At 37.7% G+C, this 24375-nt stretch overlaps 1 protein-coding gene across 5 annotated transcripts in view; it reads right to left on the bottom strand.

Moving 5' to 3' along the window:
* Window positions 1-24375, bottom strand: part of CDK6 (cyclin dependent kinase 6) — a 235773-nt gene that overhangs the window by 10884 nt on the left and 200514 nt on the right. For 4 of the 5 annotated variants that reach the window (XM_009002454.5, XM_078342757.1, XM_009002453.5 and 1 more), the window contains 2 exons: window positions 7109-7159; window positions 2078-2213 (listed from right to left, as the gene is read on the bottom strand). In XM_009002454.5, the coding sequence (XP_009000702.1) occupies window positions 2078-2213; window positions 7109-7159 (187 nt within the window). Of the gene's footprint in view, window positions 1-2077; window positions 2214-6967; window positions 6997-7108; window positions 7160-24375 lie in introns of all 5 variants that reach the window. The other variant, XR_013523944.1, reaches the window with a different exon arrangement.

Below are 24375 nucleotides of genomic sequence, written 5' to 3'. Positions count from 1 at the left end.
TTAGTCCGAATGTGTCCCTAATCTTAGTCTCATTTCCACCCCTACCTCAGGTAATCTTGTTCCTCAAATCCTCTTCCTCTCCTTCCATCAACACCTCCTGCTGGGTGCCTAGCAGGTGGCAAGCACTAATTAATGATGAGTAAGACCTCTTCATTGCCCCAGGAGCTCACATGTGGCAGGGCTTCTCCATCCTAAAGTGAACTGGGTATACGAAATGTCTACGCATTCCAGTCATCTATGTAATTTACAGACTTCATGTTATTACGGTTAATGGAAGACCTCTTCCACTTAAGAGGTCTGCATAATCATGATATTAATGGGACTGCTGCTCACAGTGCTAGTTAGGTTCCAACTGGATTAAGGACCTCTCTTATATTCTACTGAAAGCTACTGACCTAGGGAAACAAATACAAACAGAAAGTTCCACATGTAATTTCAGGCAAATTCTTGGGTCCTCTGAAATCTGATTTATCCTGAGCTCCCCATCAGACCATGGTGGCTAGCCTCCCTGTAGGATCTTCTGAACACCAAGAGCTAAAGGGCACGTAGAAGAAACAGCTTGTTTGTAGAATGGTTCCAATTGTCTCTAACAGCAATAAACATCTCCAGAAAAGCTTTGCAAAGGCTGAATTCCCAAAGGACAGGAAAGCAGGGGCAAAATTCTTGAGCCCGAGTTCTCTTTTCCAAGAGTCCAAGAAGAAAATTAGTGGCGTTAGAAAAGGAAGCAGTTAATTCAATCTCCAGGACGTAGGAAAGAAGAGAAAAGAGCTGTGGGAATATGTTCACAATACAGAGACATGTCTCTAGAGGATTATGTGAGAAGAAGCCCTTTCCTCACAGCTACATTGGTGGCTTAAAGCTGGGAAGACAGTGGAGAGAAGGTGAATGCCTTATCTGAATGTGGGGATGCAGGAGAATCTCAAGTTGGAAGTCCTAATATATTCTGTCCTATAAAAATACAGTTAAATAAAGGTGTTTAAGTTCTATTATTGTTCTATTGTTCAGAAACAAAGTTGCTGGCTTGAGAATTAATTCAAAAACCTTGTGTTAATAATATTGTTTTTGGAAGAAAATTTAATTTAATTGCCAAATAATTTACTTATAAAATGAGATTCTGGAATCACAACTTAGTCAAGAGTTGGATACTATGGTAGATTGGATGACTTTTAGTAAATATTCTCTTTTTTCTCTCCCCTCTCGCCATAGGGGGAGCATCCTTTCTCCACTAAAGTTGGCCTTAGGCATGAAACTTGCTTTGGCCAATGGAACATGGGCAAGAGTGGCGGATGCCAAGTATGGGCATTGTATACTTCTGCTTGCCCTTCTGGAGCATCCACCTTCTATCATGAGAAAAACATGCCCCAGGGAGCTGCTGCCTCTCTGGAATGGGCCCCAGAATGAGACACATGGAGAAAACCTGTACTTTACCCAAGGCAGAAGCAGATATCAACAGCTGTGAATTCAGGAGATAAAGGATACACTCATTACTCATTGGGTTTCAGACATCAAGATCAGCCCAAGAGGTATACTCTTCTACCTATTGTTCTGGCCTCCAAGTACAGGAAATAATGTATTTGGTTGAGTATTATGAATCTGAGTCTCAAACAGAGCACAGAAGTCCTTATTTTCAGTGAGTTAAATGAATCAGTAATAGAAGAAGTATTGTTATATAGTTCTTTTGGAAAAACATTTCCCCAAAGTTGTGGATGTTTTAGAAAAGGCACATTAAAATGACAAACAAATTGCTTAAGGCAGCATGAAACTGTAAGCAAGGATACATAATATTTACTTCTAAAGAAACATATGTCCATGTGAATTGTGAGGCTTCTAAAGCTGCACTGAAATAAACATTCAAGGATGGCAGATTTAAAAAAACGTGGATCAGTATCCAAAAGCCACCAGCTGCTGTAAGTGTAAAAATGAAACCTCTGGAGGGAGTTGCCTCCTGTCCCATGTGACTGTGGCATGTGATGCCTATAGCAGCTACTGAACTGATATTTGTGCCCACCACCCAGTCTGAGTAGGGCAGGTGTCTCATTGGCACAGTGCAGACCAGCTTCGCATCACAAAAACTTACCAGAAGTAGGTCTTTGCCTAGTTCATCAATATCTGTCACAAACTTCTCAATTGGTTGGGCAGATTTTGCATGAAAAGCCTGCCTGGGAAGGGCAACATCTCTAGGCCAGTCTTCTTCTCCTGGGAGTCCAATTACGCTACAAAGGAACCACACAGAGACATGAGCATTGGCTACTATGCAGAAGCTGCTTTCTCATCAATTTCCAGAGAAAGGCAAAACCTAAGGGGCAGACATGGGGGACAGAGTCCCAGAAGACCTTCACTTTATGACTGGCAGGGTCTCGTTTATCTCTGTCCTACTGCAATATGGTCATGAGGTAGAAGGTAATCTCATGGAAGAATGATAAAACTCACTGGGAGGAGATAAGAGATTGCTCTGGTAGCAGACACTAAATGTAAGGGATGATGTAGAAATAGAAAATATATTACCAGGGAGTAAGCCCTGACTTAGTGACAAAGCAGGACTTACTGTATTCAGAGGAGACCCATACCCGTATACATTTTCCTTTATGCCCAAGAATGCTTTTTGTGTTTTGATGGAATACCCCAGTATTGACATGATTTTATGATGCTCATCCAACATGGTTTATTACTGTATCAATTTGGTTGCATTTTTGGTTAAAGAACAATTCCCTAATTATTAAGTATATACATTAGAATCAGAAGAGAAAATGAGGCTAAAAGGTGTGTTAGTCCTGCATTATGCAAACACTATTTTATGAAAGTATGTGGTATTCCAAAGTGAACAAACAATAAATTAAAAGACTATTATTTATATTTCCCCTGAAAACCATTCTGGGCAGAAATATGGAAAGAACAGCAAGTGATAAAAAGCTCAGGCTTTGGAAAGAGGCAGACTTGGGTTCAAATCTTAGACCTGCCATTTACTGGCAGGTAAGAACAAATTACTAAACATCTATGACCCTTAGTGTCTTTATGTATACAATGATAATAATTTACAGTTGTAATGAGGATCAGCTATACTTTATTGATATTTATAGTACTACACAAATTTATAAAGTAAATAGCATAGCTATGTACCTGATACACATTCACATAGTCAATATCAATTAATGCATTGCCAATTATTATAATTAGAAAATGTTGTTATTAATCCAAGATGGATAGAAAATACATCACTACCACACTTAAAATATGAACTGCTTATATCTTATTTATGTATGACTTAAGATTCTTTAAAAATATTAATAGGTCAGTGGGCTTACATAACTTATACATTATATGGATATTATTTGTAGTTTATATATAGGTCATAAGTAGGTTTGACAGAGAAAATCAGAGGATGCAAGGACTTATTTCTCACACAGACTGCATAACTCTGAACTAAAAAAAACCACCATAGTTTAGTGAATAGGACATACAGCTATTCAAATACTGGACCAACTAATTCTAACTACAGTTAGAAATTGTGCTGGCCCACATTAGGGTCTTCTGCTTGGCCTATACTTGCTGGGACTAAGGTCCAGAAAGAGGTGTTCTTATGAATGTACTTCCGGATTTTAGGAAGACGTAGTACAGGTCCCAAGATTTATAGGACTTTATCCCCTTCCCTCAGCTACACAGAGCCCAGGCTACAGACTTCAGCTGGGAAGAGCATACCCCTGTCACTATGACTTCTCTGCCTGGGTGTCTGGGGAAGACACTGTAATTCTGCCTCTATCAGGCATACTGAGAGAGCTACATTACTTAGGCAAAGACAGACTCATGGACATATTTACTAGAACCAATAAACAGAAATGACAATGAGCAATACATAGATTTGTCCAATAGTAAGGTCTACAATAGAAGTAAAAAGAAAAAAACAAAAATACCACTATTAATTATGAAAACAAATGCATGTATAAGTGTCTGGATACAATGGGACAGGGTAGAGGAGGGAATGAAGGATGTTTGTTAGAGATCTTTAAACATTTTCTTTCATTCCTTTTTAGTTTTTGGCTCTCTGTATATCAATATTTTTGTGTATATTCACCAGTCACCTAGAAATTGATTATATTAATAACAACTCCTAGAAATATTTAAAATCTTTTTATTTGTGGCTTTGAATATATGTACATTGAGTTAAATCTTGCAAGTATATGATCAACTGAATGCCAAAAGCTTTCAGAGAATAGCATGTCTCTGCATGTATGTGTGTCTATATTCACATGACTCTAGACAAATTTATATACAATTTTAAACAAACACATAACAATTTATAGATATATAAAACTTTAAGTCTATCCCCTCCTCTGATTCCTGTAACAATCTCCTAAGACATATAGGTCAGGTGTATTAGTCTCATTTTATAGACGGGAAAACTGAGAATGAGGAATAAAATGAATTGACAAAGTCACAGATAGAGAGTTCAGTCACAGAGCCCAGAGCTCAGTTCTATTCAATATTTTATTTCCATTTAACTATATGACATTGTTCTTAAAAATGCTCTAACATGTCACAGGCTAAAACTACTGTTTCATTTTAATACTTGCTATTACTTGAAGGCTTAAATCCTCCTAAACACAGAAATGTTTTTCCCTTTAAGAGTATGTGAACGTGGGCCAGGCGGGTGGCTCATGCCTGTAATCCTAGCAGTTTGGGAGGCTGAGGCAGGAGGACCACTTGAGCCCAGGAGTTCAAGACCAGCCTGGGCAACATGGTGAAACCTCGTCTCTACAAAAACTACAAAAATTAGCTGGCCATGGTGTCCTGTGCCTGTAGTCCCAGCTACTTGGGAGGCTGAGATAGAAGGATTACCCAAGCTTGGGAGGCCAAGGCTTCAGTGAACCAAGATCGCGCCACTGCATTCCAGCCTGGACAACAGGGCAAGACCTTGTCTCCAAAATAAAAAACCTCAAAAAAAGTGAATATGGCTTTCCTTAAAAAAATTTGGTTTTATGTCTACTATGAACTTTTATGGCCCATATATGTGTTGTGAAATTCTGATAGGTCCATTAAAAAATGCTTGCATTTAATTCCACTATTTGAACAGCTGAATATAAGCCTTAAAAGCTGACATTTATACTGGCAAGCCTGACAGGGCACAAAAATCTATAAATGGCAGTGATGGTGGAGACAGAAATATTTTTTCAAATACTCCAGCAGTGACACTAGGGTGCAGCATTGTCTCTCTACTCTGGCAAGGTATGCATTCAAAGGAAATAGAACATAATTTTGATGAAACAATGCCAGAAACCACAAAGTAAAATCTAAAGGCACAAACCATAGAACTCTACAGCTTTTTTTCTGTTGGCAACCTATGATGTCAGGCCTTTGCCAAAAGTAGAACTGGCTTTTCCTTGGAAGCAAGTCAAACATGCCGATCAAATGTTCCTTCTGGTCCATTTCATCAGCCTCGTGTACTAAGGGGGCACTAACAATGTTAACAAGATAGCAGACATCAGTGCTGGAGGTAGACACAACTGTCAGGTAGTATAAATAAGGGAAAGAAGGTGATGGCCTTCAAGGCCTGGCAAGCTGACTTCAGTCAAGATTCTCTTTCCTTTTAACAGAAGGTCACCAGTATGTCTGATTTCCTGGTTTCTTCTTTAAGATCACATGCACACAAAATATATTCAACAGTCATGGGGGAAAATAGACGGGAGTTTATCACTGAGTGATTAAAGAACTTGCCACTCAGAAGCAGGGTTAACATGGAGGTTTTGTGTTGAATGTATCCACAGTACAGAGTAGTCAGTAGTAGGAGCAGTAGCATCAGCTGCCCTGGACCCAGGAAGCCGCCAAGCATAAAAAACTAGCAAATGTGATTCAGGCCTTAAAGCTATTAGGTTCTGACTCAGCAGTAGCACTGGCACTAACAGAAGTCTAGCTGCTTCTAGTCACCAAATGAACAAAATCAGTTTCCAGTTTTATTAACTGTTTTAAGCAGTCATGCTTGAACAGAGAGTGCTGAAATGCAAGTCTGTTCTTTAGGGGTGCTTTTTTTTTTTTAAAGAATCTTACAGACTTCGAATTTCACAAAAATCACCGAGATTCCTATTAAATGTCACAGACCAATGATTAGGGCTATTTTTGGTCTAGAACTCCCACCTTCTTCCTACTCCACTCCAATTCTTTTTTTTTCTTTTTCTTTTTACCAATTGAAGGTGCTGAAAACTCCACTCCAAATCTGATGGGCCTCACAAACCCAAAAGCCCAAAAAAGGATGCCATACTGCATGCTTTGTGAGAAGTGCCCCGGTTACATTCTAGAAACATGAGTGCATACATGCCCTTACATGCATGAGCATGCAAACATGAATGAAACTACATAAATCATCAAGGAGCTATGTAACTGAAACCAAAGAATCTGAGCACAAGAAAGGATCTTACGGAGAATCCAAGCCAGAGTTTCATTTCTCAGATGAAGTTAAGGAACAAAAAGGTTAAATAATTAATGATGAACGCTAATAATAACAATAACAGAGAACATTTTTAAAGCGCTTACCTATGTGCCAGGCACTGTGTAAGCCCTTCACAGGGTGTTTTAAATGACTTTCTCAAAGTTGCCGAGTTATTTTGCCAAAGACTTAGGGTTTTCATTTCCTATTTTGGTGCTCCAAAGAAAAATGAGAGGTGTAGCAAACCATCCCTGGCCCAGGAAAACAAAACAGTGCAGAACCAACCTGGGTGACCGAGGATACTCGGTGGGGACAGGAAGCTCATGGACAAGGATGGGATGGGTACTTGGCCACCAGGAGTCCCATCTCTGATGGTGGCTGCATTTGAAATGATCACAAGCAGAGAACGTATTTGAACTAAAGAGCTGGAGCTCAGCCACGCGAAGAAAAAGAAGCAGCAAAAAGATCCACCACACAAGGAACATACAAGCTAGCAGAGCAGAGCAGTTAGGGCTCTGCATAAAACAGTGTTTCTACCATGTCTCCACTCACCACACAAATAGTAACGCTGTCTGCAGCAGCTGCTTGAAGTAAGAAAGACAAGAGATAAACATATGATATGAATGTCAGGGAAAGCCACTGTAAATGTTTTAATGCTACGGACATTGATGTAAAATTATAGTTATTACTTACTCCAAGATTTTTCCTAGTTGATCGACATCTGAACTTCCACGAAAAAGAGGCCTAAAAGAATAAAGACACATTTTAAACAAGAAATGTTCTCAGATTACATTTTAATCATATTTGCCATTATGATTGTTTAACAGGAAGCAAAATATTCTTTATGGGTTAGGAAGAAGTGAAAAATGGAAACATTTTTCCTTTGGTAAGTGAAGGTTTTCCCTGCATTTCACTTATGGTTAAGGATCTTTCATGAATACCTGGTGGTACGTGAATTCTGTTTTACAACCATGGGTATTCTATTTGCAGTCATTGTAACAACAGTGCTACTGTTAAATTCAGTTCCAGGTTTCAAAGATCTGCTTAACTTTGTGATACAGTGGAACATACCACTGTCCTATTCTCGAACCAGGAATAGGTGGGATTCTTTGAAGCTTCTCAGAGCACTTTTTCCATACTACTCTGCTATCAGAGTACTTCCTTGTGGGTCTCTCTCCTTCCATTTGTCCTCAATGCTGTAGTGAACTACCTCTGGGTCTATTTTTCTAATTATACCACTTTCCTTCCTCCCAATATTATGGCAGCTAATCATTACAAGTTCTAAATCTTAACTCTGGGCTTTAGGGGCAATTGTGCCCGCTTTGAACACACAGCCTTCCTTGTCTACATTGAGCATTTAACTGGCAATTAAAAAAGGTCATTTTGTGACATTTCTGGCATTTCCCCAAGAAGATCAAGTAGCCCCGTGAGGGAGAGACTTCTCTAGGTTTCCCTATAAATCCCTGCCATAGAGCTTTACTCTGACAGATGCACAGTTACTAAATATTTTATTTGATTTATTGATACCTATGGTACACAAGTGTTCCAACTCCTTCCTCAACAAATGCCATAAACAGGTAATTTTTCAACATTAAAATATTAAAGATATTTGTAGCCTATTATTAGGTATCATATTTCTTTTTATATTATATATCAATTTATAGAGCCTTAACTTGACCTCTTAAATATTTTCTGTGCATAATAAATGAACTCACTATATATGGTCATCTATGGAGAATCCTGCAGTCATAGCATTTCAGTGGTTAGAACACACCTCCACATTTGTCAGCCATACCTTCTATTCATGTTACTATGCCTGAAAATAATTATTTCCAAATGCAGTGGAAAAGAATTTACTTATGGCAAAGTGATGGGGTGAATTATTTCCCCCCAAATTCATGTTGAAGTCCAACTCCCAGGATCTCTGAATTTAACTGTATTTGGAGATAGAATCTTTAAATAAGTAATTAAATTAAAATAAGACAGGATGGGCCCTAATCCAATCTGACTGTTTTCCTTGTAAGAGGAGGCTATTTGTTGATCACGAGGTCAAGAGATCGAGACCATCCTGGTCAACATGGTGAAACCCTGTCTCTACTAAAAATACAAAAAAATTAGCTGGGTGTGGTGGCGTGCACCTGTAATCCCAACCACCCGGGAGGCTGAGGCAGGAGAATTGCTTGAACCCAGGAGGCGGAGGTTGCAGTGAGCCAAGACTGCACTCCAGCCTGGTGTCTGGCGACAGAGTGAGACTCTGCCTAAAAAAAAAAAAAAAGAAGAGGCTATTTGGACACAAAGAGATATCAGAGGTGCACATTCACACAGAGAAATGAACATTTGAGAATCATGAGAAGGCAAGCCTAAAAGGGAGCCCTCAGAAGAAACCAAACCTGCTGATACCTTCATCTTCAACTTCCATCCTCTAGAACTATGAGAAAATAAGCTTTGTTGTTTAAGCAATCCAGTCTGGCATTTTGTTGTGGCAGTCTTATAAAATTAATACAAGCCACTTGCACATCAGTAATGCAGCCAAATTCATAAAGAATCACAAAGTTGGGTTCTAAAAGACATCTGGATGGGTCTTACAAGATGACAAGGTGAGAAGTCTAAGTTTTTTCCAAAAGTTCCAAAGAAAGGCAAAAAATGGAATCTAAACAACTATAATTTATTGACCATGAGTGTTGTATCTGGCCTAGTGCCAAGTGCCCCAAATATAATCTCAATTTTCACAAAAATTCCAGGAGAAATGTAGTAGTATAATCAACCCTACTTTCAGATAAGAAACTGAGTACTGTAGATGTTACATGACTTAATTGAGGGCACAATATTCCCCTCTCCTTTTATTCCTTTTTAGTTACACTTGTACAGTGACGTTGATTTTTCAAGATTTTTTTACTGGGGAAAGGGACTATTTGGTGATGGACTGTCCTGGGAGTGAATCTCTAGTTAGCTTTTTCTTCCTATATGATCTTAGGAAAGTCTTAATTTCTTTGACGTAGGTGCTTCATTTGTAAAATGGAAATAATATTACTTACTTCATAGGATCAACTAAGTGAGGTTATGAATATATCTCGTCTACTAGAATGCCCAGATTACAGCACAGTTATAATTAAGTGGTAACTACACACACACACACACACACACACACACACACACAATATCTCTTCTTCCTAGCCAATATTATATACAGATAATCACATAAAGTATTTCACACGGTGAATTAGAAAGGAGGGGACCATTTACGACCATGTGGTGAGGTCCAAGTCACAATAAAGTCTAACAGTCTTTCCTTTCCTCTGGGGTCACTACATATTGCTTACAGCTCTTACAACTTTATCAAGAAAAGAATTTTCTAAAAAGTGAATGCCAAATTTTTCAATAAGGATTAATTAATTCTGAATTGGCAATATCACTTCCTGAATGCAGTTTTGCAAACAACAACAAGTATTAAAGTCTATCAGTGAGATAAATTTTCTCAGGCCAAATTATCACGGGATTAAGTTACAGATTATATGCCTTTTTAAACAAACAACTCAAAAACACATACATATCATTTGTAATCTCAGTAACAGTGGCAAACAGCGTTTAGAAGTTGGGTATGTTTTTTAACAGATGAGAAGTGTATGTATACTGATATGTCTGTTATAGAAAGGAAATGATTCATGCATAATAGGGGATGAAAGATTTCATTTAGTTACAATACTTTCATTGTACTAAAGAGACAAGGAAGTCAAGGGTTAACCTATAGAACACCTTTTGTAACCTGCATTTGACCTGCAGCTACGCTTTGCTATTTTTCTTGATTAGAAGAATTTTCCATGTTCATAATCTTTCAAAAAATATTACTGAGGAATATATATTATTTTATACTCATTCCCACATTCCATTCAAGAGTTGTTATCAGTTAAGTTAAAACTGTTAACTTATCACCTTGCAATTACTATCTATTCAAATAACTGGATTAAACAGAAAATCAATTAACTGATCTGCTTAGTAAACACTAATTGACTGATCACCCACTAAGCATATATGGCTGTAACTGGTGCTGGGAGTTACTAAAAAATACATATATATAAAAATATAAATTATACTGAAAAGCATATAATTATAATGTATATAATATACATATAATAGTCATATACATATAATATGTATTTATACATTAATAACAGGAGACAAGATATACAAATGCAGAATCAATGAATAGAAGTTTACCTCATTTTACTAGTGGGAGACAGAAGTCTTGGTAATCATTTCATCTTAATAGAATGTTAGGAGGTGGTTTGATTAACCTCCTTTTACAGATGAGAAGTAAAGTAACATCTAAGGAAACACAGATGAGTAAGTGGCTAAGCTGATATGTCTGACTTCAATGAACAACAATATAGATGAAGTGTTTTAGAAGGATTAATTTGGCAGGGCTTTACTGAGTCAATAAGAGGGGATGAAACCAAGCCAAGGAGGTCAACTGGGAAGTCCATGTACAAGTGAGATGACAAGGGCCTAAACTAGGTGGGACAAGGAAATGGCTAGGGATTCAAAGACATTTAAAAGAAGATGATCAGAACTTAATGGAAGTCTGAACATGACTTGAAAGGAGAAGCATGATTTTAAGTTTGTATTATATTATTAGTAAAGTCAGGCAGAATGAGATAGATGGAGGTGGTGGGGAGAGGACATTAGAAGGTAACTAATTAGTTTTAAATATTTTCCTTTTATAATAAAATCATATAAAACATTTCACTAAAATTTGAGAATGGATAATATGCAAAAAAGGTAGTTAGGCATACTTACATATATAAACAATCCAAATGTCCATTGACTGAAAAATGGATAAACAGAATGTGGTATAGACATACAATGGAGTATCACTGAGCCATAAAAAGGATGAAGTACTGAGACAACATGGATGACCCTTGAAACCATTATGCTCAGTAAAAGAAGCCAGTCACAAAAGATCACTTATATTATGATTCCATTTATATAGACAATATAAATTTATAGGATCAGAAAGTAGATTGGTGGTTGCCTAGGACTAGGGAATTTGAGGGAACTGACTGTACACAGACTGAATGTCTGTGCCCCCAAAAATTTCCTGTTGAAATCCTAATAATTAAGGTGATGTCATTAGGAACTGGGGCCTTTGGGAGGTGATTATATCATGAAAGGGATTAGTGCCCTTATAACAGAGACTCTGGAAAGCTCCCTTGCCCCCTTTGCCATATGAAGACACCACAAGATGATTATCATCAATGAATGAGGAAATGGACCCTCACCAGATACTGGTTCTGACCTTGGACCTCCCAGCCTCCAGAACTGTGAAGAAGAACTTTTTGTCGTTTATAAGCCAATCCAGTTCATGGTATTTTGTTAGCAGCCCAAGTTGATTAATACAGACTGCTAATGGGTATGGTGTTTCCTTTTGGGGAAATAAAAATGTTCTAAAATGGACTGTGGTGATAGTGGCACAACTCTGTGGATACACTAAACTGAAAAACACTGAATTGTACTATTTATATTGGTAAATTGTGTGGTATATCGATTATATTTTGATAGAGCTGTTTAAAAAGGTAGTTAAGAAATTGTATTTCCAAGCAAACATTACAGATTCAGGAGAAGAGTAAAAAAACTGCTAAGAATTTGGAACCCATCAACACACACACACAATAATAAATTTAAAAAAACTGCTAGGAAAACTGTTAGGCCTACATATATGAAAGGCTTAAGCACATGGTATTAAAGTTTAGTGACAAACATTTTACCATATATTCAATCAAGTACTTGTCTGGACACATGCGCTCCACAAGTTTTGATAATATAGTGACAAACATTTTACCATATATTCAATCAAGTACTTGTTTGGAGACATGTGCTCCACAAACTTTGATAATCTATTGTTATGATCTGAATCTTTCTAAACACCTGATTTATCAGATTAGGGTTAAATAATAAACCAAAAATGCATGGGAAAAAAGGCCCTGGTATGAAACTATTATCTTATGCTTTACTCTGGATGATGAGATGATCAGTGATTTGTTTTCTGCATTTTTCTTCTTTTCTATATTGTATTTTATGAGTGCTAGTTTTAAAATCAGAAGGAAAAGAAACAACATTGCCTCTTGCCATATACCACATGTATATGTTCCGTTGACCTCACCTCTGCATTCCCTACTTTAATACTAATGCACTTCTATTAGTCGTTTACCTATTGGTCTCTACACACAAACTGGAAGTTCTCTGAGGACAGGGCCAACCCTTACTTGATTCTGAATTCAGAGCACTTAATTTACTGCCCAATTTGGCCATAATTAGAACTCAATTAATACATGCTGAGTGGTTATTGCTCCTCCCTGCAAGAAGGCTTTCTGTCCCTTCATTCCTTCAACTTCAGCTCCTCCTGTTTTAAAATTCACTTCCTTGGTTCACCTCTGGGTAATTCAAGTGCAAGCAGGTGTACCTGCAGAGATATGTATATATGATTAGATGTATACACACCAAGAGCCAACTCTGAATCTGATTTATATAGATTTATATTGTTGTGTCTGTTTATGCTTCAACCTGCCTGTGGCACCAGACAATGTTTGCCTGCAAATACTGTGTATTTAAAAACTGGGGCTGGCTGACAATTATTCTTCTACATCGAAAACTTGCCAAAATCTTCACAGAAGCTGCGAGAGGCAAGCAGGATAGGAACTTTGCCCTCCAGTGCTTGCTTCAGCCAGGTATGCAGGCTAGGGATGGGCTCCTTGGAAGACAAAGAAAGAGAAAAAGTGTAGCAAAGGCAAAACTAAGAGTATAGGGTTAAGGAAGGTGAGGAGGGGACAGACGCACTTGAAGGAAACTGGGCCAGAAAGGGAGAAGGGCTGGTGGGAAAGAGCACAGAAGAAAACAATTAAAAGCCCAAGTAATGAGACAGAAAGACTGTAGCAGAAAGAAGGATCTGAGACGAAGTTCCCTCACAGAGACCGAGACTGATAGGAAAAACCCTCTGCCAAGGCAGGGAGGTGCCACTTACAGGAAAGCCTCAGGTCTCTAACACAAGTTAGAGAGTGTGCTGGCATCACTGTCCATAGGAGGGACTATGAGTCTGGTAATTTCCTTAAAAATAAATAGCTGAATTAATTTTTCCTTGTTACCAGATGTGAATAATTTATTTATCCACAGAGGGCTCATATTTACTGGACTATGAGTAACTTCCTTTAGAGAGGGAGGGAGAGAAAAAAGAGATGCAGAGCAGAGAGACAAACCCTACCATTTTTCAACTCAAAATTGAGGATTAAAATTAAACTAGAGCTCAAACTACTTCAGATTTCTGAAACATTACAAAACTCATAAATTAATATATTTACTGAGTCAATTTTACATATGACTAAAATAAGACTAAGTGGTCATTGAGATGAAAAAGTCATTTTCAATCACTTTGACAAAAATTGAATGAGTATCTCCTATTTGCAAAAAAAAATTATTTCTCTTAAAGATTTAAAGAATTTCATTTCTGTTCTCATAGTGTCATCTCTTCCTGCCTTAGTCTTCTCAGACTGCAATAACAGAGTACTGCAAACTGGATGACTTAAACAACAGAAATTTATTTTCTTGTGGTTCTGATCAGATCAGCCTCAGATCAGCATGCCAGCGTCCCAGCGTTGTAACGCAACAATTTAGGTGAGATCCCTCTTCCTGGCTTGTGCCTGCCTTCTTGCTATGTACTCATGTGGCTAGAAAGAGGGCATGCTCTCTGGTGTCTCTTCTTAGAATGGCACTAATCCAATCATGGGAGTCCCATCCTCATGACCTCATTGAACCCTAATAATCTCCCAGAAGCCCCATCTCCAAATAGCATCACATTGGGGGTTAGGGCTTCAACATAAAAATTTTTGGGGGACACAAACATTCAGTCAGTAACACATCCTTCCTCACATTACTGAATACAATATACCTTGCATACTTTTAAAATTAAAAAGTTGGGCTGGCACATTCTTGTCCATTATAGTAGCAACAAATGTGATTCGTCTTTCTGTGTCTAGGAGCCAACTCTTCGTTTTATATATTTTTGATGTTTTTTCTTACCAAATTACATGTTTCTAATTTTAATTAATTAATTAATTACCTTACAAAGCCTCCCTTATCTCTTGCTCTCCAATCACACTGTTCAAGGGCATTCTTTCTAACAGCCCCTAATCAGGGGCTGGGTTTCTAACACATTATTGCATTTTAATTCTCACTCTAACCCTGAAGTTAGGCAACTAGCAAGTACTGAGTAACTTTGCAACTGAAAGTTTTAGAACCAGAAATATAAATCTGAGTCAAACTTAGGAAGCTACAATTTGCAAGGGTAAAGCCTTTATATTAGCATTACTAAAAAACTGGAGGCAAGTCAAGGATATGGTACCTCCATGGAATCACCCCTGTCACCATGAGCTTCTTTAATATCGCAGATATCACAGGCTCAACACGCCGGGGAATACTGTCTTCTGTCTCCTTATATAACCACAGAGCTTCGATAACCCTCCTGCTCCTTTGTGGAAATTCTAGCTATAATACTCACTATAGTTTAAATTGGGCTTAGGATTGAAAAACTTTAATGACAATATGCTGGAAGGTCATTTGGAGCAAGGGTGATAGTGTTGTGTGGAGACAGAATAGATGATTAGAGATGATCAGAGACACCTGGCAAAAGAAGTGCCACTGATTAATTAATCAGGCTTTGATTATTAACTGGGCTCAGGGCTTATCAATTGCCTTCACTCTGCAGCAGAACTCTGAAACAGACAAACCACTCAACCAAATCAGAACCTCATCGTACCCCGTAATAAACTTATTCTGTCTCACAACTACTAGTCTTGCTTTATACTGTGCCTTCCTGGGAGAGAAGGAAAAGCTTTACCAGGGAATTTGTTCATGAGTAGGAACCTTAGCACTGTTGTGCTTCAATACTTGGCCATTTGGGTAGGAGAGCGCCCAGGAATAGGGTAACAAATGATCCCAGTTTGCCCAAGATTGTAGCTGTTTCAGTACTGAAAATGCTGTGTCCTGGGAAACCTCTCTGTCCCAGGCAAACTGAGATGGTTGGTTATCCTACCCAGGAGGCTCAGAACAAGAGGGGGTAGAAGACAGATAAAAAAAAATAAGTTCTTTGTTATTTCAGGGGGCAGGCTGTTTAAAAAAAAATCAAATGAGCATACCTCAAAAAAATCAGAATGAAAGTGGTCCAGACAGACAGGTTTTATTCTCTTTTTTCCTAATAATTCCCTGCTACTGTGTAATAAGGAACTAGGCCAAGGGGAGTCCCCTCCTCATACCACAGTTCAACAGGTTACTTCTCTCTCTCAGTAAACAACCTTGTAAAACTATATGCATCTTGCCTCTTTTGCAGGGAAAGAGCACTGCCTATGGTTTGGTCCACATGGTTAAATTAACGGTCTGTGGGAAGTGCTGGATCTAAGCAGGGAACCACAACTGGAAGGGGTCACTGGGGTGGAGCTATCTACACATACAGAATGACAAGGAGATTTCATCCAATCTGATTGGTTGGTAGTGATAGGCTGTAAGCTGGGTTGAGAATGATTCTGAAGTGCTATGTAGGTGTAGCAGAAGAGAGTGCTAGGTTAATCAGCAACACACACCTCTGAAAACGAACTAGCTAAGTGACTCACATTTTCTCTCATGATAGGCTGACTTCAAAGCAATACTGACACAAGGAATAAAAATTAGAAAATACAAAAGTAAGTCTGTCTAATAGAGACATTCAACAGCAAATACTACATACATTACAGTAACCAAAATGTGGCTCTCAAAACCACTTCTTACTTTTAACCTCTGAATCCACTGGTTTTGTCTTCAACACAACATTTTTTTGCCAAAGGGAGTCTTAAGGGTTCTGTTGTGCGTGTGTCTTTGGGTATATAATTATCATCACCTCTATGCTCACATCCTTCTCTTGCAAAAACTCGAATATTGACATCAGCCGGATGTCAGCAAAATGACATCTTTCTGCAGCTGAAGGTTTTAATGTTGTCTTTGGGGGAAAATAATCACTAGACATTTTCTGAAATGGAACTGTCTGTTGGCTGAAGTGGTTTCTTTAAAAAAAAAAAAAAAAGCTTTGCTCAAAATGGAACCAAAAGTATCAGTCATAGAGTATTACAAATGTTCTAAAAATATTCTCAAATTGGATTCAATCATTGGTTAAAAATAGTCCAAACACTGAAAGATGGATTTTCTCATTTTTTCCTTTAAAAAATTATAATCTGCTCAATATATAAGGAAGGGCTCTGGCCCTTGAATGTCAGTGATGTTTTCTACCAGTTTCTAGTATTGAGAGTTTAGTGTGGTGATTAATCAACAAAAGCTAGCATTTATTCTGTCAGAATAAAATCTTACTGGTCCAACAGCAAGCTTAATTTTTTCAAAAAGCTTATTTACTGAATTAGTTTTTTGAATGATACATCATGGATACTGTTAAAAATAACAAATTATTGCATGCCTGTATCAAAACAACTCATGTACCCCATAAATATATATCTACTATGTACCTACATAAATTTAAAAAGTAACAGATTTTGCTGATTATAAAATATATATGCATTGTAGAAAATTTGGAATATAGAGAAGAGTAAATAGATGAAAATAAATTACACAGCATCGCTTCCATTCTTATCTCTTTTTATATACAAATAGATATGATGGTATCTCTAAAGGTCTTTTTTTTTTCAAACAAAAGAACTGTGTCCTGGCTATAGTCCTTAGTTTTGAACAGATACAGTGTGATAAGAAAGTGCATAACAAAGCTATGATTGAATAAAACCCAAACCTTGGTGAAGAAAAGAATCAAGAACACATTAGGAAAAATTATGGGTACATACATTTTCACCTATCTCTTAGTTTGTATCTTATGACAGGGAGCAGGAGTAATCTTTTCTTTTTCCTTTATGAATGGTAAGGACAACTGGTATCCTGTCTGAATATAATATGCCTAACCAGCACACTTTGGGTAGAATCCAATGATGTGTGATAACTCAACAATTTGGTACAGGAAACAGTCCACAACATTCCTCAGAAATTTCACAGACAATTTAGACAGAACAGACCTATTTGAATAGGGTTTTTTGTTCAGTAATATTTGAAGGATGCAATTTTTCATGGTGGGCACATTGGGTTTGTGACAGATGCAAATTCAGATATGAATAAAACACAATTAAATGATTCAGACTCTTGAGCTGTGCTTCCACAGACCTGATTTCTGCATGGGTCAAACAAAGGAATTGGTGTTTGACAACTGTGGATGACTCATCAGAGGAAGTTCTTACCATGTGGATGTACTTGTTGAAATAAAGCTGGTTAACAAAGCTAGCCTTTTTTTTTCTCTCTGTGGGCCAGCGAGGGTTTTGTTTTAGGAAATGGAAGTGTCAATGTGGACAAACTGTTCTGAAGTATTTATAGAATAATGTGTAGTTTCTTTAAACTGCCTTTGGACAAAGAATAATGAATGGAGAATAAGATCTGAATTTCTTTCACTGTCTTGTGTCATCTGAACTGTATTATGTTTAAAACGATTTAGCACTGTGATATGTACAGAGTGTGATAGGAATGTAGTATAGCTACAGTGTGGTGTGCCAGTGACTTCCCAATTAATTTTAAGAGCGCTTTTATTCATTAAGGATACGACGTCTTTGTCACATTGATTCATTTTCTCCAATATTATCAGATGCTTTTTAACTTGGCAGTGTTTTTATTTTCTGATGAATAAAAGTTTTCAATTTTTATATAGTCAAATATAAAATTTGACTATATAAAATATAGTATTTTTGTTTGTGACTTTTTAATGCTTTGAAAATCTATCTCCATTATAGGGTTACAAATACTTCTTATAGTTTCTTTATTCTTTTATGGTTTCACTTTTAATATTTAACTCTCTAAGCCATTTGTCATTTGTTCTGTGGTAAGGAATACTGAGAATCTAATCAAGTTACCATTTTACCCCCACGAAATTGATGAATTACCCTTTCTCATTTGTTGCATATGCCATTCTGTTCTCCCAGATTTGTGATTTATGATAAATTGCATCACTTCCTAAATTATGGTTTCAAGTCTCATTCTCTATTCTGTTCTGTTAATGACTGTCACTTCTGCTGGTACCACATTGTTTTTATTATTGTAGTTGCATAATGTCTTTTAGTGCTTGGTAGTAGGAGTATCTCTTCATAACTTTTTTTTTAACAAAAAATTCGTGGCTATTTTTACCAGTTTAACTCTTCCAAATGCATTTTGGAAAATCCCACTGGAATTCTGACTGGAGTTGCATAAACATATAAATTAATTTGGAAAGATTTCATATCCTTACAACTAACTATTCAATCTTCTTGTTCTTTCCAATATTCAAATATTCTCTATATTTAGGTAAGTCTTTTATGTCTCCCAATCGAGTTTTATAGTTTTCTTTCAAAACAGATTCCACATATTGATTTACATCGTCTACATTTTTGATTTTTATACTGGGAATGAGATGGAGCTGCTGCTAACTCTGGAGAAACTTTCTGCTGATTTTTTAATCTTTGGACATGATCCTGACTATTCTCCTGAGTCACGGATTATCTTAGATTTGAAAACTGTAGGAAGCAAAGGACAAGAGGAACGTGTTGTGGGGATGTAGTAGAGTCTGTTTTACATTCATAGTGAGAAGACTCTGGACCTCCCAGGAGGGCTCTAACGGTTAAAAAACATGCAACCAAAAGCACCGAGGATTAGTAAAAAGGAGAAATAATGGGCTAGTAAGTGCTCAGAGGGATGACTCACTGCATTGGATCATCCTTGGGAAACCACCTACTAAGCAGAATTTAGCAGCTAACGTGTTATTTTTGGTGCACAGTTTACTGCTACTTCCTCTTGGGAAAAAAAGTTTAATCCTAGCTCCCTAAAACACATAAGAATGGTCATTCTGACAAACCAGCCTGTCAGGTAACAATGCTGTTTCTAGAACACGGCAAGATTGGGTCTCTAGTAGAGATTTCTTTAGAACAAGCCAGAAGCACTTTACGACATGTTATGGAAAGGAGTATAGACCAGGAGACAGAAGACCCAGCTCTTAATGCTGGCTCTGTAACTGATTAACAAATAAACCCCAGAGTGCAGGCAGGCCACTTAATCTCTGCTCATGTGTAACAAACCAGATATCACAGCTTCTGTCCTACTCCACATCACAGATGAAAATAACACAAAATAATAAACCATGTGAAGGAAGCAGTTAGAACTGCTGAGAAATAAAATTAACCGGCTCAGTAAAAGTAAGGCTCCTAATCAAGAACAAATAGAATGAACTCTTACTTGTTCCAAAGTTACTCATTTTTGCTTAATACTGTATTACCTTCTTCTCTGCCCTGTGGTTTCTTTCCCCTGTTTCATTGTGACTAAATATGCAAGGAAAATTAAATGCTGTTATTTTGGTCCTATCTCTGGATGAAATCTCTAGATTTAATTTACCCCTAATACCTTACTGTGCTATTTACAAAGATCACTAAGAAAACGAAGTTAGGAAAATGACAAATAATGGAATAAATGCGTTTCCTTATTTAGGTGAGGGAACTTTGGTTGAGGAGATTCTGTAACTTAGACATAGTCAGGCATGTGATAAGAGCAGGAGCTGTAATCAGTTTTGCTAATCATGATTTTTTAACAATACTATTTTATCAAGTATTTAAATGCAATCTACCATAGCACATCTAAAAAAAGTTATAACTTTTTTTTTTTTTTTTTAGATGGAGTCTTGCTCTGTGGCTCAAGCTCGAGTGCAGTGGTGCAATCTCGGTTCACTACAACTTCTGCCTCCCCAGTTCAAGAAATTCTCCTTCTGCCTCAGCCTCCCAAGTAGCTAGGATTATAGGTATGCACCACCATGCTAATTTTGTTTTTTAGTAGAAATGGGGTTTTTCCATGTTGGCCAGGCTGGTCTCGAACTACTGACCTCTGGTGATCTGCCTATCTTGGCCTCCCAAAGTGCTGAGATTACAGGTGTGAGCCACTGCACCCAGCCAAAATATGTTTATATAATGTGAAATATATTAATATTATATATGTACATCTATATAAAATACTAGAAATAAGGATATAATGAAGATGTTGATATGTTATCTGTGAGTTACAGATAATTTTCATTCTCTTTTTTTTTATTGTCTGTATTTTCCTTTTTTGTTTTTTTTCAAGATGGACTCTCGCTCTGTCGTCCAGGCTGGAGTGCAGTGGCACAATCTTGGCTCACTGCAACCTTGTCTCCTGGGTTCAAGTGATTCTTCTGCCTCAGCCTTCCCAGTAGCTGGGATTACAGGCACCCACCACCACACCCAGCTAAGTTTTGTTTTAGTAGAGATGGGGTTTTGTCATGTTGGCTAGGCTGCTCTGGAACTTCTAATCTCAGGTGATTCGCCACCTCAGCCTCCCGAAGTGTTGGGACTACAGGCTTGAGTCACCGTGCCCAGCCTGATTGTTTGTATTTTCCTAAATCAAACTTCAAAAATTTTGCTAGCATATTACTTTTTAATATGAAAATACAATAAAAGTTGTTAAAAATGCAGCCATATGTTGCTTCACTTATGGTTTTGGAAAGAGACGAATATGGGCCGGGCGTGGTGGCTCATGCCTGTAATCCCAGTACTTTGGGAGGCCGAGGCGGGTGGATCACGAGGTCAAGGGATGGAGGCCATCCTGGTCAACACAGTGAAACCCCGTCTCTACTAAAAATACAAAAAATTAGCTGGGCATGGTGGCGCCTGCCTGTAATCCCAGCTACTCAGGAGGCTGAGGCAGGAGAATTGCCTGAACCCAGGAGGCGGAGGTTGCGGTGAGCCAAGATCGCCCCATTGCACTCCAGCCTGGGTAACAAGAGTGAAACTCCGTCTCAAAAAAAAAAAAAAGAAAGAAAGAGACGCATATGTAGACATAAAAAAATAAAAGCTTCAGGAGGGATTTCTTCTATACTGTACTTAAGACTATGCGGCCACAGAGAGCTGTCAGGTTTTACAGACCTACAGGTTAATAGCAACTGAATGTTTTACTCAAAAACTCCTTTTGAATTTAGAAAACAATTTGGTCTGATGTTGGAATATTAAGAAAATAAATGTCTACTTCCAATAGAAAGGATAATTACTGACCAGTTAGACTTGATGATCATCACTGGTAGTCTTGGCATTGAAACTGAGGAATACATTTTCTTTGAAAATGAAATTTAAATTCTTTCTAACTATAAAATAACTTCTGACAACTTCTGTCGAGATTCAAATCCTGAAAGGAATGTCAAAGAAATATATTAGAGACTTTCCCCTTAAGATCACTATTTTTTTATTTTTTATTTTTTTGTTGAGATGGAGTTTCGCTCTTCTTACCCAGGATGGAGTGCAATGGCACAATCTTGGCTCACCGCAACCTCCGCCTCCTGGGTTCAGGCAATTCTCCTGCCTCAGCCTCCTGAGTAGCTGGGATTACAGGGACGCGCCACTATGCCCAGCTAATTTTTTGTATTTTTAGTAGAGACGAGGTTTCACCATGTTGACCAGGATGGTCTCAATCTCTTGACCTCATGATCCATCCGCCTCGGCCTCCCAAAGTGCTGGGATTACAGGCGTGAGCCACCGTGCCTGGCCAAGATCACTATTTTTAAGAAATTAAATAGATAAAAACCAGTGTGACCTAAAAAATGTTGAGTAGATAACTTTTCTTCAACATCGACAGCTAATAATAATAATAAATGCAATTTACTAAACACTTACTACAGGAAAGGGGCTGCTTTGCTCTGTTTTACATATGTTGTCTTATTTAATCCTAATGACAATCTGCTAGGTAAATGTCATTATCCTCATTTCAAAGGGAGAAACTGAGACTTAGGGAGGTTAAGTCAAGATCAAATACCAAATTGTAAAACTCTACCATCTACTATTCAATAGCAGCCAACGACATGGCCAATGGTATACATGATGATTATCATGTTTTGGGGAAGCAGAAAAAAAGTGAGTCTTCAGATAAATTTCAAAATTTGATCACTTGCTGAAAGGCATTGAAAAAAAAAGAAAGTCTGTACTGTGTTCGTTAATCTCATCTAATTAAGTAGAGCCCTTTAAAGCTTACAAAGGATTAAGAGTATCAGTATTTAATATATTACAAAAAACATGTCGGTATAATTTGGTAATAGACATTGTAGGCATTGCTCATAAAATGCACCTTCAGATGGTGTAATTTTAGCTATAACTAATGTATACTTTAGATTACTTTGGTTTTGCATGCTAAGAAGTTTAAAAGACATTTTCATTTTCTTTATATGAAAATTTATTAATTTATCAAAAGATAGAAAAAATAAACTTTTAGTATATCTTTGGCAATATTTTTACTAACATCAGTATATTTTTAAAATAAAATGATGTATTTCAGAAGATTTACCTGGAAGTAGGAAGGCCTTGACACCAGGGAGGAGGCTGCAGGCTGAGCACAGGGCAGCTGAGTGACTCTGCCATGCCAATCCCACGTCCCACTACTGAACAAAGTTTTACTGTCTCATGTCTTACTGACCCACTCATTTGAGGCTGAACTTTTTTGGTACCTTTGACCACTTGTTTGGGAGTTTTGCCAGTGGCCAGATAGAAGGATGCTTCAGAGCAAATTGGGGTCTGCCTCACTGAGTCTTCCTTTGTGCCTCCTCTGACAGGGAGCAGGACAACACACCCTGTGTTGACCCTCCAGACTGGGCAGGAACCTCAGTCCAGCTCTGCCATTGACCGGCTGTGACCCTCGTGGCCAACATTACTCTGAGACTCAGTCTCTTTAGTCTATTCCAGAGTGGGTTCCTTAAATGCCTTGAAGGAACATCACTTACCTACTAAAGTATAATAAAAATGTCCACAAATTAAATATGTCTTCTTTACTGGTGCTTGAAGATGTTTTTTGGCACCCCAGAGTTAAACAAACACTGGATGCCAATGATATGCAGAAAATTACTACTTTTGCTTTTTAAAGAGAATCACCATATCTCATCAAATCTAAGATGCCACCAACTGACTGCAATTCGCATTCTGATTTTAGAAATAAATGTGAAAAAAATGTAGATCTTAGAAACACTGCAATTGTTAGAATAGCTGGCAAAATAGCGATTTTCTTGTTGAGAGGTGATAAAATGCTTCAGCTATACTGTATTCAGACTTGCCTGATGTTACCCTGGTACTTATATCTTCTGCTTCTTTATGGATATATTTAATATTTCATTCAGTGAATATGGATTTACTGAAAATATTTTCTCAAAATATTTAAAAAAAAGTCTCGGAGCTTTGGAGAACACACATAGAAAGCTGCCTGCCTAAAGTTCTTGAAATAAAAAAAGTACACGAGATAGATTCTTTGCTAAGCACTTCTCAGTTACAATGAGCATTTCTTGATAACCAATGAACAACAGCGACATTACTGAACATTTGTTCTGAAAAGGCAGTAAAAAGGACTATGGGATAAACTCTTCCAACATAACTTTGTGACCAGATCCTGTCTGAGGAGCTTGTTAGGAGACTGACAAAAATAGTCTCAATTAAACGCTATTCTCTTCCTTTAAGAAAAGCTCTCTTGCTCAGCTATATTACTGGACAGCATGGCTTTGGTGCTTAAAGCTTTCCTGTTCTCACTGGAAAATTGGAGTCAGTGCCTTAGGCACCACCACGCCGAGGCACCCTCATGCTTAATGATCACATCAGACTATGCAGGCTTCAACCACTTTAAACAATTTCCTTTGTCTCCCTTTCCTTTTCTGTAAATTTTTTTGTTGTTTCGTTGTTATGGGTAGTGACAGTTTCTGGTTTCTTTCGTTTACCAACGGTTTCCTTTACCACAGCCTCTATTCCTCCTGCTGGAAGCCTGGCATGATTGGAAGCTGGAAGAAAAACCACAACTGAATAGGCTGGCACTTACATTAACAGTCATTTCCAACCACAGATTAATAC

Source organism: Callithrix jacchus, chromosome 11, assembly GCF_049354715.1.
Source record: "Callithrix jacchus isolate 240 chromosome 11, calJac240_pri, whole genome shotgun sequence".
Lineage (NCBI taxonomy): Eukaryota > Metazoa > Chordata > Mammalia > Primates > Cebidae > Callithrix > Callithrix jacchus.
This window is presented reverse-complemented; position numbering and strand designations above follow the sequence as displayed.